The sequence below is a fragment of the Ornithorhynchus anatinus genome, chromosome 3 (assembly GCF_004115215.2).
Source record: "Ornithorhynchus anatinus isolate Pmale09 chromosome 3, mOrnAna1.pri.v4, whole genome shotgun sequence".
Lineage (NCBI taxonomy): Eukaryota > Metazoa > Chordata > Mammalia > Monotremata > Ornithorhynchidae > Ornithorhynchus > Ornithorhynchus anatinus.
In genome coordinates, this window is record NC_041730.1 from 38,332,692 (window position 1) to 38,346,771 (window position 14,080).

Below are 14,080 nucleotides of genomic sequence, written 5' to 3' on the forward strand. Positions count from 1 at the left end.
AGATGATAAACTAGATAACTTTTTGAGATTTCTTTATGCCTTATGATCTTAGTACCCATAAAACCACACTGCTTAGGACTCACCACCTATTTGCTCTTTCAACTATTATTTTTTTTCAAATGGCAGGTGGAAATAAAACAAAACAAAGATGTTCATCGGTATATAAAAATGTATTTTTTCAAAGTCTTTGGAAAAGACAATGAGTACTTTTATCTCCTTTCCCACTCTTTTTAAAAGCAAATAGGCAGGATGAGAATTATAAAATTCATCTAGCTACATATTAAAGCAAGTGATCAAGCTTCTTAGGATAGTTATAGATGTTACCACATGTTCTAAATTATACAGTGGTTTGTAGTAAAGTTTCACATCTGAATGGTTAAAGTACCTGAAAGGGGGTTGGGGAGGTGGAAGGGAAGTCGGGTCTGAAGCAATTCCAGCCACATTCTTTCGCAGTGCCTAATGCAGCTCCAAGGTAAAGTAGCTGTCTCTGGGCCAAAATTATGTCACTCTTATTAAAGTAAATTTTCCCAAATAGAAATGCTAAATTGCTGCAAAAGGGCAGGTAATTCATTCTCCCGATGCCTAGAGTGAGATTTCAACAGTCGATCCAAATATTCAAAATAAGGTTTTGTCACGAACACGAGTGGCACTGAATAACTTATACACACTCAGAAGAAAGGACACCCTGTCAGCGGAGAGGTGCAAAAAAAAAGCAAAGGCTCAGTCGGGATACCACACGCACACTTCTGCTTTTTAAATTTTAAAATACACAAAGCTCTGAGTTTGGTAAAAATGTCACGTATAATCATCTTGCTTCTTAGAGCACACTATCCTGAGTTCCGGATTTTAGAGCTGTGTTTGCTCTTTGGGAGGCAAGCACGGTGTTATCTAGCTCCCTACCCTGACTGGATGTAGAATGCTTTCCCTTTCAATGTTATTACAAGTTGAATATTTTTACTTGTACTCCACGCCCCTGGTAGCTTCAAGTTTCTCACTTCAGGGCTAGAACAGCAGCAAGAGACTTCAGTGGAGTAGTGACAAAGCCAAGCCTTGGGATATTTTCAGCTCAGCAGTGTATTCCTGTACCTCAAAAACTGGGGGGGGGGGGGGGGGTTAATGACAAAAGGGGATTAAGGTTCCTACTTCAACACAGAGGATAGCTAAATGTCTTTTTGCTCAGCACTTAGAAGTACGCAAGTGTAGACAACTATGTTGCAGCGCCTGAAAATAAAACTCATAACCAGAATTCTAATTGACCACATACCAAAGAAGCATGTTTTGGAATGGTTTATGTATCATATTAAAAATATTCCCAGCTATGTCATAGCTTCTCAATATAGTTTAATTAAAATTTCTTCATGCATTGATAGAACCAATGAAATAGGCTATATAATTACATCTTGCCATTTAAATAGGCATTTACTACAGATTACCTTGTTAACATCTGTATAAAGTTGAGACATAATTTGATACACTCATTTGAAACTAGAAAATCATGTGTTTTCTTACAATGCAGCACCATTTCCAAAGTCTACTTTCTGCCCTTCCCAGTTTCAGCCAGTACAGTTGCCATACAGCAAATGGCTTGACAATCAGTGTGGCCTATTGGCAAGAGCAAGGGCCCGGGAACCAGGAGCATGGCATAGTGGATAGAGCAAAGGCCCGGGAGTCAGCAGGTCATGGGTTCTGCTCCCGGCTCTGCCACTTTCATTTATTCATTCAATAGTATTTATTGAGCGCTTGTTTGCTATGTGACCTTGGGCAAGTCACCTCATTTCTCTGGGCCTCAGTTACCTCATCTGTAAAATGGGGACTGAGACTGTGAGCCCTGCATGGAACAGTGACTGCATTCAACCAGATTTGCTTGTATCCATCCCAGCCTTTAGTACAGTGCCTGGCACATAGTAAGTGCTTAACAAATACCACAATTATTATTAAAGGGCCCAGGTCCTAATCCCAGCTCTGCCATTTGGCTGTTGTGTGACCTTGGACAAGTCACTTAACTTCCCTGTGCCTCAGTTAACTCATCTATATAATGGGCATTCAAAATCTCTTTTCCCTCCTACTCGGTCTGGGAGCCCCAAATGGAACACGGCCTGGGTCCAACCTGATTACCTCGTATCTACTCTTGCGCTTCATTCAGTGCTTGGTGCTGTAAAAACTTAATACCACAATCACTGTTATTACTAATCAGGTGCTGAGGACACAAAAGAAATGGCAAGAAAGGTCTAAGACACAACAACCTCTGTGGCCAAACATTTGATTTGCTAAAAGTTACTCACCCATTTTCTTTTTTTCTGGGCAGCAACTTAAAATGAGGGTTGTTTTTCATTTTCACCTAAGTATATCACCTTACGGACCAAGACCAGAACAAAAAATTGAGAAAAAAAATGCTATCCAAGAAATGACTCATTTTGATATTTACAGGAAAAGTAGAGTTTAGCATTAGCACCCCCCTGGCAGACACATGCTGCAAAGCCAGATGAAAAGCTGTCCTGACAAGTCTCTAAAAGCAAAACTTCTACAGTCTAATTAAACACAAGGCTTTACTATCAGGGGCACTGCAAGTTAAAGTTTTCAGTCAAGGACACAGCTAGCAAGCTTTACTTTTCTAAATAGTTTCCTCAGGTTCACTGCACATTAACAGATTTCATGTTGCTTGTATCGGTTGGCAACCTTGTAAAACAAAACTAACAAAGAATCAGTTGAAAAGTGTATCGAAGCATCTGGCAAATAAAAGAGACCCTGACACCTCTCCGCCCTAAGAACAATCTACATGCGAGCCTGGGAAACCTATATTTTAAACCCAACTGAGATTTTACAATTAAATGCTTACATCTGATCGGGTCCAACCTCTAGAAAAAAACGAAACAAACAAACAAAAAAAAACACCAAACAAAACTCTTTCTTCCAGACATAAGTGCCCACATTTTAAAAACTGGAACAATTGTGGAATATATTCCTGGATATACATCCTCTCGACATTATCAACTTTATCTTGACATTAAATACTCTAATGGCCCAGTGGAACAAACATTTTGTTTGACCAGAAGTCCTGCAACATTCAAAGATGTTGACATAACACTGCATATAAAATGCTAAATACTGTTTAAGAGCCAATGATCTGTTGCACTATGTGAAGTGATAGTTTAGGAGTAGAAAGGGTCTTAGCATGAGAAAAGTGAGAGTGTTGAAGAGATTTTGCAATTCCAGAATGAAAATTAAAAAAAAAAACCCACTCTCCATAAGAGCTTTCCATTTACAAAATAAAGATTTGAAAGGCACTACAGGAAAGAAAAAAAAGACTTTCAAGTAGTGGCGTTAGAAGCATAAAGGATTTTAATGCAATAGTAAACAAACCCCGGGGTAGAACTGGGTGAGATAATTCCAAAGAACCACAAAAAAAAGTGAAGAATCCCTGGAAATTTCAAAAGTCAGCCAATTATGATTTTTTTGAACGAAAACTGCATGACATGCACAAATTGGATACTTTTAAATTTGGGGTGAATTCTTACTAATTATTTAGCATTCTACAGTCCAAAACAAGCCCTCTAACCTTTAATCAGATAACCAAAACAGGGTGAAATTATACCTATAGGAAATGGATAACCTATCAGCATTGAAATGGCACGTGAACTTATTCATCGGTTTCTAAATAAGATTCTCTGTCAAGTTCTCTAGTCCTAGCACTCACTTAATCACAGTTTTAATCATCCACAATTGAAAAAGCAATAATAGGCTGTGTTCAAATGCTAACCCTTATAACTGTATGTGCATTTACATTCATTAACACACAGGACTACAAAACAGCACTGCCACTGGTATGACATATCACTCCAAGCAGCAAGTGACAGGAAAACAGGAATCCAAATAGACACCCATTTATGACCGCGGGGAATTTATCCCTACCATAAGACTACCTACACTGGAGGGTCATTAATCAAGAGGCAGACAGCCTCTGCTGTACAAGGCGAGAGAACCGTCAGCTATATTCTACCATAGACTACTCAGTCACCGCACATATTTAGAGAACCCAACTCAGCCGCAGATATATACGGATGTTAAACAATACAATATACAGTACATGCATTAAAAGATTTAACAGCTGTTTCACTCACACAAGTGTGACACACAGTGTGACCAAATGCCTCAGTTACCTCATCTGTAAAATGGGGATTAAGACTGTGAGCCCTATATGGAACAGGGACTGTGTCCAACCGATTATAGCCTATTTTACCCCGGCGCTTAGTACAGTGCCTGGCATATAGTAAGTGCTTAGCAAATACCATTTTAAAAAAGAGGAATTTAAAAAGTAGAAGAACATGGGCCAGGGAGTCAGAGGACCCGGGTTCTAATCGCTGCTCTGCCACTTGCTTTTTGTGTGACTTTGGGAAACTGTGCCTCAGTTTCTTCATCTGTAAAATGGGGATTAAATACCTGTTCTCCCTCTCCCTTAGTCTGTGGGCCCTATATTGGCCAGGGACTGTGCCTCACCTGATCATTTTGCATCTATCCCAGTGCTTGGTACAAGGCTTAACAGATAGTAAGGGCTTTACAAAGATTACTCACTATTATAATTGCACACCCACCATTCAACGGAGGACATGCTACACTCCAAGAGGCAGCAAGCAGTTTCCGTAGGAGTGTTCGACTCTGGCAGTCGGAAAGACCGGATTATGGAAAACGGCCCTACCGCTATCGGTCAGTAATATTTAAGCACTTACTCTGTGCTTAGCACCGTGCTGTGTTTGGAAGCATAACAGAGTTGGTTGACATGATCCTTGCCGTTAAGGCTCTTACAGTCTAGCAGGAGATTTGGGGGGCATGGCACTTAACTGCCTTAGTGCCTCAGTTTCCCCCTTCAATTGAGGTCCCTGCACATTCTTATGGAGTGATAGCTCTTAAGCCAAACACAACTCGTGGCTCAGTGGAAAGAGCACGGGCTTTGGAGTCAGAGGTCATGGGTTCGAATCCCGGCTCAGCCACTTGTCAGCTGTGTGACTTTGGGCAAGTCACTTAACTTCTCGGTGCCTCAGTTACCTCATCTGTAAAATGGGGATTAAGACTGTGAGCCCCACGTGGGACAATCTGATTCCCCTGTGTCTACCCCAGCGCTTAGAACAGTGCTCAGCACCTAGTAAGCGCTTAACAAATACCAACATTATTATTATTATTATTAACTAAGCTTGTGAAAAACTGACAAAACTGCTACAGAAACGGTAACAGAGCCTGTGGTTTTCGGGCCACCCTTCTCATACTCTCATACTGTTGCCTGACAAACCATGACGGTAAGTCTGCTGATGCGTGGAATCCTGTGAAAACAATAACTGGAAGTGCTTCACAAGGAAGGTGGTCTATTATTTCTATAGAGGTTGTCACCTGAGAAAAAAAAATTCCCAGATTATCACTTTTATAATTTATCGACTGGTAGGAGATAGAACCCCTTCAAAAGAATTCCATCATCAGCACCGAAAGGACAAGAGGCAAAAATAACCACTCAGTTCTCTTGATCTTCAGGAATGATCGAGCCTATCTAAACCTTGTCAAGTCTTTTCAAGGTAGAGTTAAAGACACTGTAAATGAGAATCAGGCACAGAGTAAGCATTTAATAAATACCACTGATCAACTGACTGATTCGCCCCAACAGAAATTTCTCAGCACTAAAACATGTATGCCATTTTTTTCCTTCCCTTCCTTTGGATTCTCCCACTATCAGACCTCTACACTCCTGAACTTTTAGTCACATTTCTACCTATTTGATCACCAGGGGTGTGCCGTGTTGTCTTAAGGAATATCATTTGCTTCTGTTTCCTCAATTCGTGCTTGGTCTATTTATTTCCCCTCTCCACACAGAGACTTTTACAATTACCGGTGCTTTTCCTCCAAAACACACCCCAGGCCTGCTCACTTGATGACCCGGCTGGATTTCAAAATGACCAATTCAGTTCTTGGGCAGATGCCAAAGACCTTCGCAGGGTCCTTGAGGGTACGGGATGGGTCGGTTCTATGGTTTGCTGGGGAACAACCCACAGACTGAGCCTTTTTTAAGGAATTCGCGGTGACAGTGTGACATCACCAAAATGAGCCAAACCACCTTCCCCCTCGGGACGTGCTTGATATAATAGCCATCATTTGTGTCCACAAAAAGTCTCTCCCATCCCTTCTCTAGGAGCAGATCTGTCAGCGAAGAAGATGGGGACGGGCCATTCAGATGGCTCTCTGGGGATGAGCCATCCTTTCCAACTGTATTGTCTCATGCCGGCTTCGATTACCAACAGGTTAAACAATCCTATCATCCAGGTGTATCTAACAACTCCCCGTCCCCATAAACGTTAGGAACTCTAGCAACACACACACGCACAACAACGACGAGCGCCGAACATCTTTTTTTTTTTTAATTCAAATCGGGGACCCTGGAAATTTTGAGTTTTTAGTGTTCTGACTCTATGGGTCACCCCTCGGGGCCCAGAATGATCACACTACCAATGCTGAATTCACTGTCCTCAAACGCAGAAACTGGGTTCAACCTTATGGCCCTGCAAATCCATATTCTTCCAGCACTTAGTACAGTGCCTGGCACACAGAAAGCGCTTAACAAATACCAGAATTATTACTACTCTTCAGCTTTCTACTGAGACTCTGAGCCCCACGTGGGACAGGGACTGTGTCCAACTCGATTTGCTCATATCCCCCCAGCGCCTAGTACGGTGCCTGGCACATAAAGAGTGCTTAACAAATACCATAATTATTATTACTCCTCAGCTTTCTATTGAGACTGTGAGCCCCACATGGGACAGGGACTGTGTCCAACTCGATTGGCTTGTATTTCTCTCCTCCCCTTCCCCCAGGGCTTTGCACAGTGTCTGGCACACGGTAAGCGCTTAACAAACAGCACAATTAATATTATTACTCTTCTCCTAAAATCTGCACCCTTTGCCGATCAAAACTCCACCTCCAAAAGGCTTTGTTTGCCATGAAAGCACTTTGACCCAAGAGAGATCTGCCGATTTCCTCCAGCTGGGGGAGGAAAAAACACACACCCAAAAAAACAAATCCTGAGGAGGGGGCCCTATCAATCGAAGCTAGCTTGGAGGTGGAGGATTTGAGGCGTCAGATCTCCATACCTGAACATGACAAGATTCAAAGTGCATTCTTGCTGATGCAGGTGCTTCCTCCCCACACGTGTTTGAACACACCAGGATCCAGGTGCTTCCCCGCTCGCTGCTCCTCAGCTTGGCAGGGGGAAAGAAAAATTCCCAACCTTTCCTCGGGTGCCTTAGCCGATTACAAGGCTTGGCTTGCCAGAGGGTGGCTGGATTCACTGTCCTCAAATGCAGAATCTGGGTTCAACCTTATGGCCCTGCATATCCATATTCTTCCTGCATTCATAAAGCAATCTTTATGTGCCAGGCACTGCACTAGGCGCTAGGGTGGATACAAGCAAATCGAGTTGGACACAGTCCCTGTCCCATGTGGAGCTCACAATCTCAATAGAAAGCTGAAGAGTAATAATATTTATGGTATTGGTTAAGCACTTTCTATGTGCTGGCATCTCAGGGCCAACAACACGACCCTGCTCCTTTGGTGGGCCTGTCCTGGCCCCTTCCCCAGTAAGACCATCCCACTCAATGATAATAATAATGGTATTTGTTAAGCGCTCACTACGTGCCAAACACTGTTCTAGGCGCTAGGGTAGATACAAGGTAGGCAGGTTGATCTCCCCGGCCCCGCCCCGTGGAGCTCCCTGTCTCAACCCCCATTTTTCACTCATTCATTCAAACGTACCTATTGAGCTCTTACTGTGTTCGGAGCACCGGACTAAGCACTTGGAAAGTACAATTCGACTTACAATTATTATTAATAATGATGATGGTATTTGTTAAGCGCTTATTACGTGCAAAGCACTGTTCTAAGCGCTGGGGGGGGATACAAGGTGATGAGGTTGTCCCGCATGGGGCTCCCAGTCTTGATCCCCATTTTAGAGATGAGGGAACTGAGGCCCAGAGAAGTGAAGTGACTGTCCCGAAGTCCCACAGTTGACAAGTGGCGGAGCTGGGATTCATAGTCATCATAATAATAAGGGTATTTGTTGAGGGCTTACTATGTGCTGAGCACTGTTCTAAGCACTGGGGCACTGTTGGAACCCACGATCTCTGACTCCCAAGCCCAGGCTCTTTCCACTGAGCCACGCTGCTTCCCAGGGCTCCTAGGAGGCAGGTCCGGGGGGGAGGGTGGGGAGCTGGGTGGGAATCTTGCCTCCTAAGAATAGTAATAATAATAGTTAAGCGCTTACTCTGCACCAAGCACTGTTCTAAGTGCTGGGGGGAATACACAACAATAATAATAATAATGTTGGTATTTGTTAAGCACTTACTATGGGCCAAGCACTGTTCTAAATGCTGGGGGTGACACAATAATAATCATAATAATGTTGATATTTGTTAAGCGCTTACTATGTGCCAAGCATTCATTTATTCATTCAACAGTATTCACTGAGCGCTTACTATGTGCAGAGCACTGTACAAAGTGCTTGGAATGTACAATTCGGCAACAGATAGTGACCATCCCTGCCCAATGACGAGCTCACAAGTGCTGGGGGTGGGGGATACAACAATAATAATCATAATCATGTCGGTATTTGTTAAGCGCTATGTGTCAAAGCACTGTCTGAGTGCTTGGGGGGATACAACAATAATAATGATAATCATGTTGGTATTTCAGCGCTTACTATGTGCCAAAGCACTGTTCTGAGCGCTTGGGGTGGGGGTGGGGGGAATAGAAGGTGATCAGGTTGTCCCACATGGGGCTGGCAGTTTTCATCCCCATTTTACAGATGAGGGCACTGAGGTCCCCAGGAAGGGAAGTGACTATCCCAAAGTCACACGGCTGGCAAGCAGCTAAGAGACAGGGAGTTGGGGGGGGGGGAGTTCTCCGTGGGGCCAGCAAGAGGTTAGAGGTGGGGAGCAGGGGATCCGTGGAAAGAGCTTGGGCTTGGGAGTCAGAGGTCATGGGTTCGAGTGCCGGATCTGCCACTTGTCAGCTGTGTGACTGTGGGCAAGTCACTTCACTTCTCTGGGCCTCAGTTCCCTCATCCGTCAAATGGGGGATGAAGACTGTGAGCCTCACGAGGGACAACCTGAGGACCCTGTATCTCTCCCAGCGCTTAGAACAGTGCTCTGCACAGAGTAAGCCCTTAACAAATACCAACATTATTCACTTCTCTGGGCCTCAGTTCCCTCATCTGTCCAATGGAGATGAAGACTGTGAGCCTCATGAGGGACAACCTGAGGACCCTGTATCTCGCCCGGCACTTAGAACAGTCCTCTGCACATAGTAAGCGCTTAACAAATACCAACATTATTCACCTATCTGGGCCTCAGTTCCCTCATCTGTCAAATGGAGATGAAGACTGGGAGCCTCACAAGGGACAAACTGAGGACCCTGTATGTCCCCCAGAGCTTAGAACAGTGCTCTGCACAGAGTAAGCACTTAACAAATACCAACATTACTAGTCACTTCTCTGTGCCTCATATCCCTCATGTGTCAAATGGAGATGAAGACTGGGAGCCTCACAAGGCACAAACTGAGGACCCTGTATCTCCCCCAGCGCTTAGAACAGTGCTCTGCATGTAGTAAGTGCTTAACAAATACCAACGTTATTCACTTCCCTGTGCCTCAGTTCCCTCATCTATCAAATGGAGATGAAACCTGGGAGCCTCACGAGGGACAAACTGAGGACCCTGGATCTCCCCCGGCGCTCAGCACAGAGTAAGCGCTTAACAAATACCAACATTATTCACCTATCTGGGCCTCAGTTCCCTCGCCTGTCAAATGGAGATGAAGCCTGGGAGCCTCACGAGGGACAAACTGAGGACCCTGGATCTCCCCCGGCGCTCAGCACAGAGTAAGCGCTTAACAAATACCAACATTATTCACCTATCTGGGCCTCAGTTCCCTCGTCTGTCAAATGGAGATGAAACCTGGGAGCCTCACGAGGGACAAACTGAGGACCCTGGATCTCCCCCGGCGCTCAGCACAGAGTAAGCGCTTAACAAATACCAACATTATTCACCTATCTGGGCCTCAGTTCCCTCGTCTGTCAAATGGAGATGAAGCCTGGGAGCCTCACGAGGGACAACCTGAGGACCCTGGATCTCCCCCGGCGCTCAGCACAGAGTAAGCGCTTAACAAATACCAACATTATTCACCTATCTGGGCCTCAGTTCCCTCATCTGTCAAATGGAGATGAAGCCTGGGAGCCTCACGAGGGACAACCTGAGGACCCTGGATCTCTGCCGGCGCTTAGCACAGAGTAAGCGCTTAACAAATACCAACATTATTCACCTATCTGGGCCTCAGTTCCCTCATCTGTCAAATGGAGATGAAGCCTGGGAGCCTCACGAGGGACAACCTGAGGACCCTGGATCACCCCCGGCGTTTAGAACAGTGCTCTGCACAGAAGAAATACCAACACGATCATTATGATCCTCCCTCCCCCGGGTCCTCCTCCTCCCGGGAGCACCCCCGGACTCACAGGGCTTGGGTGAAGGTGCTGAGCCCGTCGGGCAGGGCCGTCAGCCCCCGGCCGGAGCAGTCCACCCGGCGGTGGCCGTCGCAGCGACAGGGAGGGGGGCAGGAGGCCGGGCCGGGGGCAGGACCGGGGGCAGGACCGGGGGCAGGACCAGGGGCCGGGGAGGCTCCACTAGGCCCGGCCGAGCCGCCCGGACCCAGGGCCAGGAGGCACAGCAGCGCCAGACCCGCACTCCGCATCGCTCCCCTCCGGCTGCCCTGACAAATAATAATGGAAAAAAAAAAGACAGAAGCGGGCCACAAAAAAAAAAAAAAAGAAAATCCTTTTTTTCCTCCTCTTCCTCTCCCCGGAGCGATGGACGTCTGGGCTGCAGGCGGTGGTGGGCGCTCTTCTCCCGCTGCCCTTCCAAATAATGATTTAAAAAGACAAGGGGGGAGGGAAAAAAATCCTTTTTTTCGCTCTTCTCCCGGGGGTGCGATTAGAGTCTGGGCTGCAGGCGGAGGGGGGAGAGAGGTAGGCGCCCCTCTCCGGCTGCCCTTCCAAATAATAATGGAAAAAGACAAGGCGGGGGGAGAAAAAAAATCCCTTTTTTCGCTCTGGTCCCGGGTGCGATTAGCGTCCGGGCTGCAGGCGCTCCTCTCCGGCTGCCCTTCCAAATAATAATGGAAAAAGACAGAAGGGGGGGGGACCAAAAAAAAATCCTTTTTTTCGCTCTGGTCCCGGGTGCGATTAGAGTCTGGGCTGCAGGCGGAGGGGGGAAAGAGGTAAGGCGGTCCTTTGCGGCTGTCCTTCCAAATAATAATGGAAAAAGAAAGAAGAGGGGGAGGAAAAAAAAATCCCTTTTTTTCGCTCTTGTCCCGGGTGCGATTAGAGTCTGGGCTGCAGGCGGTGGGGGGAGAGAGGTTAGGCGCTCCTCTCCGGCTGCCCTTCCAAATAATAATGGAAAAAACAGAAGGGGGGGGGAGAAAAAAATCCTTTTTTTCGCTCTTGTCCCGGGTGCGATTAGAGCCTGGGCTGCAGGCGCTCCTCTCCGGCTGCCCTTCCAAATAATAATGGAAAAAGACGGAAGAGGGGGGGAGCAAAAAAATATCTTTTTTTCGCTCTTGTCCCGGGTGCGATTAGAGTCTGGGCTGCGGGCGGTGGGGGGAGAGAGAGGTAGGTGCTCCTCTCCGGCTGCCCTTCCAAATAATAATGGAAAAAGACAGAAGGGGGTGGGGGGGGGAGGAAAAAAATATCTTTTTTTCGCTCTTGTCCCGGGTGCGATTAGAGTCTGGGCTGCGGGCGGTGGGGGGAGAGAGAGGTAGGTGCTCCTCTCCGGCTGCCCTTCCAAATAATAATGGAAAAAGACAGAAGGGGGTGGGGGGGGGAGGAAAAAACAATCCTTTTTTTCGCTCTTGTCCCGGGTGCGATGAGCGTCTGGGCTGCAGGCGCTCCTCTCCGGCTGCCCTTCCAGGGAAAAGGGGGGAAAGGGGGACCCCCCCCTCCCCCCCCCCCAATGCTTGTTTTCGCTGTCTGTCCCGGTGCGATGGGCTGCCGGTGGGAGAGCGGTAGGCTGCCTGGTCCTGCTCCTCCTCCTCCTCCTTCTCCTCGTTTTTGGTCCTTTTCGTCTTTCTCCTGCTCCCGGCGGCCTCTAGCAGGGGCGGTGCGGGCAGGGAGCGGGCAGGGAGCGGGGCTGCGGCCCCATGGGGCGGCTCGGCCCTTTCCCTTCCCTTTCCTGTCCTTTCCTTTCCTTTCCTTTTTCCTTTCCTTTTTCCTTTCCTTTTTCCTTTCCTTCCCTTCCCTCTCCTTCGGCCGCTCTGCCCAGCGGGGGCTCCGGGGCCCGGCCCGGCCCGGAGGGCTGCGCCTTGCCTCCTCCTCCCGGCCGCCCTCCGACCCCGCCGCCCTGGGCCCCGGCCGGTCCTTGTCCCGCTCGGCCGGCGGGGCCTGGGCAGATGGCTGGGGGGACATGCAAAACGACCCCGGCCTCCGCGCACGCCATTGGCCCGGACGGCCGGACGGCTCATTGATATGCGGGAAGGCCGGCGCCCATTGGCCGGGCCGCACGCCGGGGGGCGGGGCCGCCCCGACCTCCACCCCAAAGCGCCGCGGGGCTCCTCGCCCTTCTCGCTCCCCTCTGCCTCCCCTGGGCCAGTCCTTTTCTGAAAAACTGGGGAGGGGACCGGGGACCGGGACCGGGACCGGGACGGGGACCGGGACGGGACCGAGAGTTTGTCCTCCCCTCCCCTCCCTCCCCCTCCGGAGGCTTGGAGAGCCGTCCCGTCCGAGGAGCGGCCAGGGAGCGAGAGGGAGACGGCCAGGAGGAGGAGGAGGAGGAGGAGGAGGAAGGGGAGAGGCTCATACTCACACCCACACACACATACTTACACATAAAGACACATGCTTACACACAGACACACATACACATAAAGACACATGCTTACACACAGACACCTAGAGACACGTACTTACACACAGAGACACATACACATCAAGACACATACTTACACACAGAGACACACACAGAGACACATACTTACACATAGAGACACATACACATAGAGACACATACACCTAGAGACACGTATTTACACACAGAGACACATACACATAAAGACACATACACACAGAGCGACGTACTTACACATAGAGACACATACACGCAGAGACACATACACACAGAGACACATACACACAGAGACACATACACATAGAGACACATACACTCAGAGACACATACACACAGAGACACATGTTTACACATAGAGACACATACACACAGAGACACGTACTTACACACAGAGACACATACACACAGAGACACATACACACAGAGACACATACACCTAGAGACACGTACTTACACACAGAGACACATACACATAAAGACACATACACACAGAGAGACGTACTTACACATAGAGACACATACACGCAGAGACACATATTTACACATAGAAACATACACACAGAGACACGTACTTACACTTAGAGGCACATACGCGCAGAGACACATACACGCAGAGACATATATTTACACATAGAGACACATACACACAGAGACACGTACTTACACATAGAGACACATACACGCAGAGACACATACACACAGAGACACATATTTACACAGAGACACATATTTACACAGAGAGACACATACACACGGACACATGCTTACACCTAGAGACACGTACTTACATGCAGAGACACATACACACAGAGACACGTACTTACACAGAGACACATACACATAGAGACACATACACCTAGAGACACATACTTACACACAGAGACACATACACATAAAGACACATACACACAGAGCGACGTGCTTACACATAGAGACACATACACGCAGAGACACATATTTACACATAGAGACATACACACAGAGACACGTACTTACACATAGAGACACACACAGAGACATATATTTACACATAGAGACACATACACACAGAGACACGTACTTACACATAGAGACACATACACACAGAGACACATACACACAGAGACATACACACAGAGACACATATTTACACAGAGAGACACATACACACAGGGACACATGCT

The 14,080-nt window shown here is 47.3% G+C and overlaps 1 protein-coding gene across 1 annotated transcript in view; it reads right to left on the reverse strand.

Annotated features, from left to right (window-relative positions):
* Positions 1-11,123, reverse strand: part of LGR4 (leucine rich repeat containing G protein-coupled receptor 4) — a 97,372-nt gene extending 86,249 nt beyond the window's left edge. The window contains exon 1 of the mRNA XM_029060317.2: positions 10,535-11,123. Coding sequence (XP_028916150.1) covers positions 10,535-10,770 — 236 coding nt within the window. The 5' untranslated portion in view covers positions 10,771-11,123. The remainder of the gene's footprint in view (positions 1-10,534) is intronic.
* Between the last annotated feature and the right edge of the window lie 2,957 nt (positions 11,124-14,080).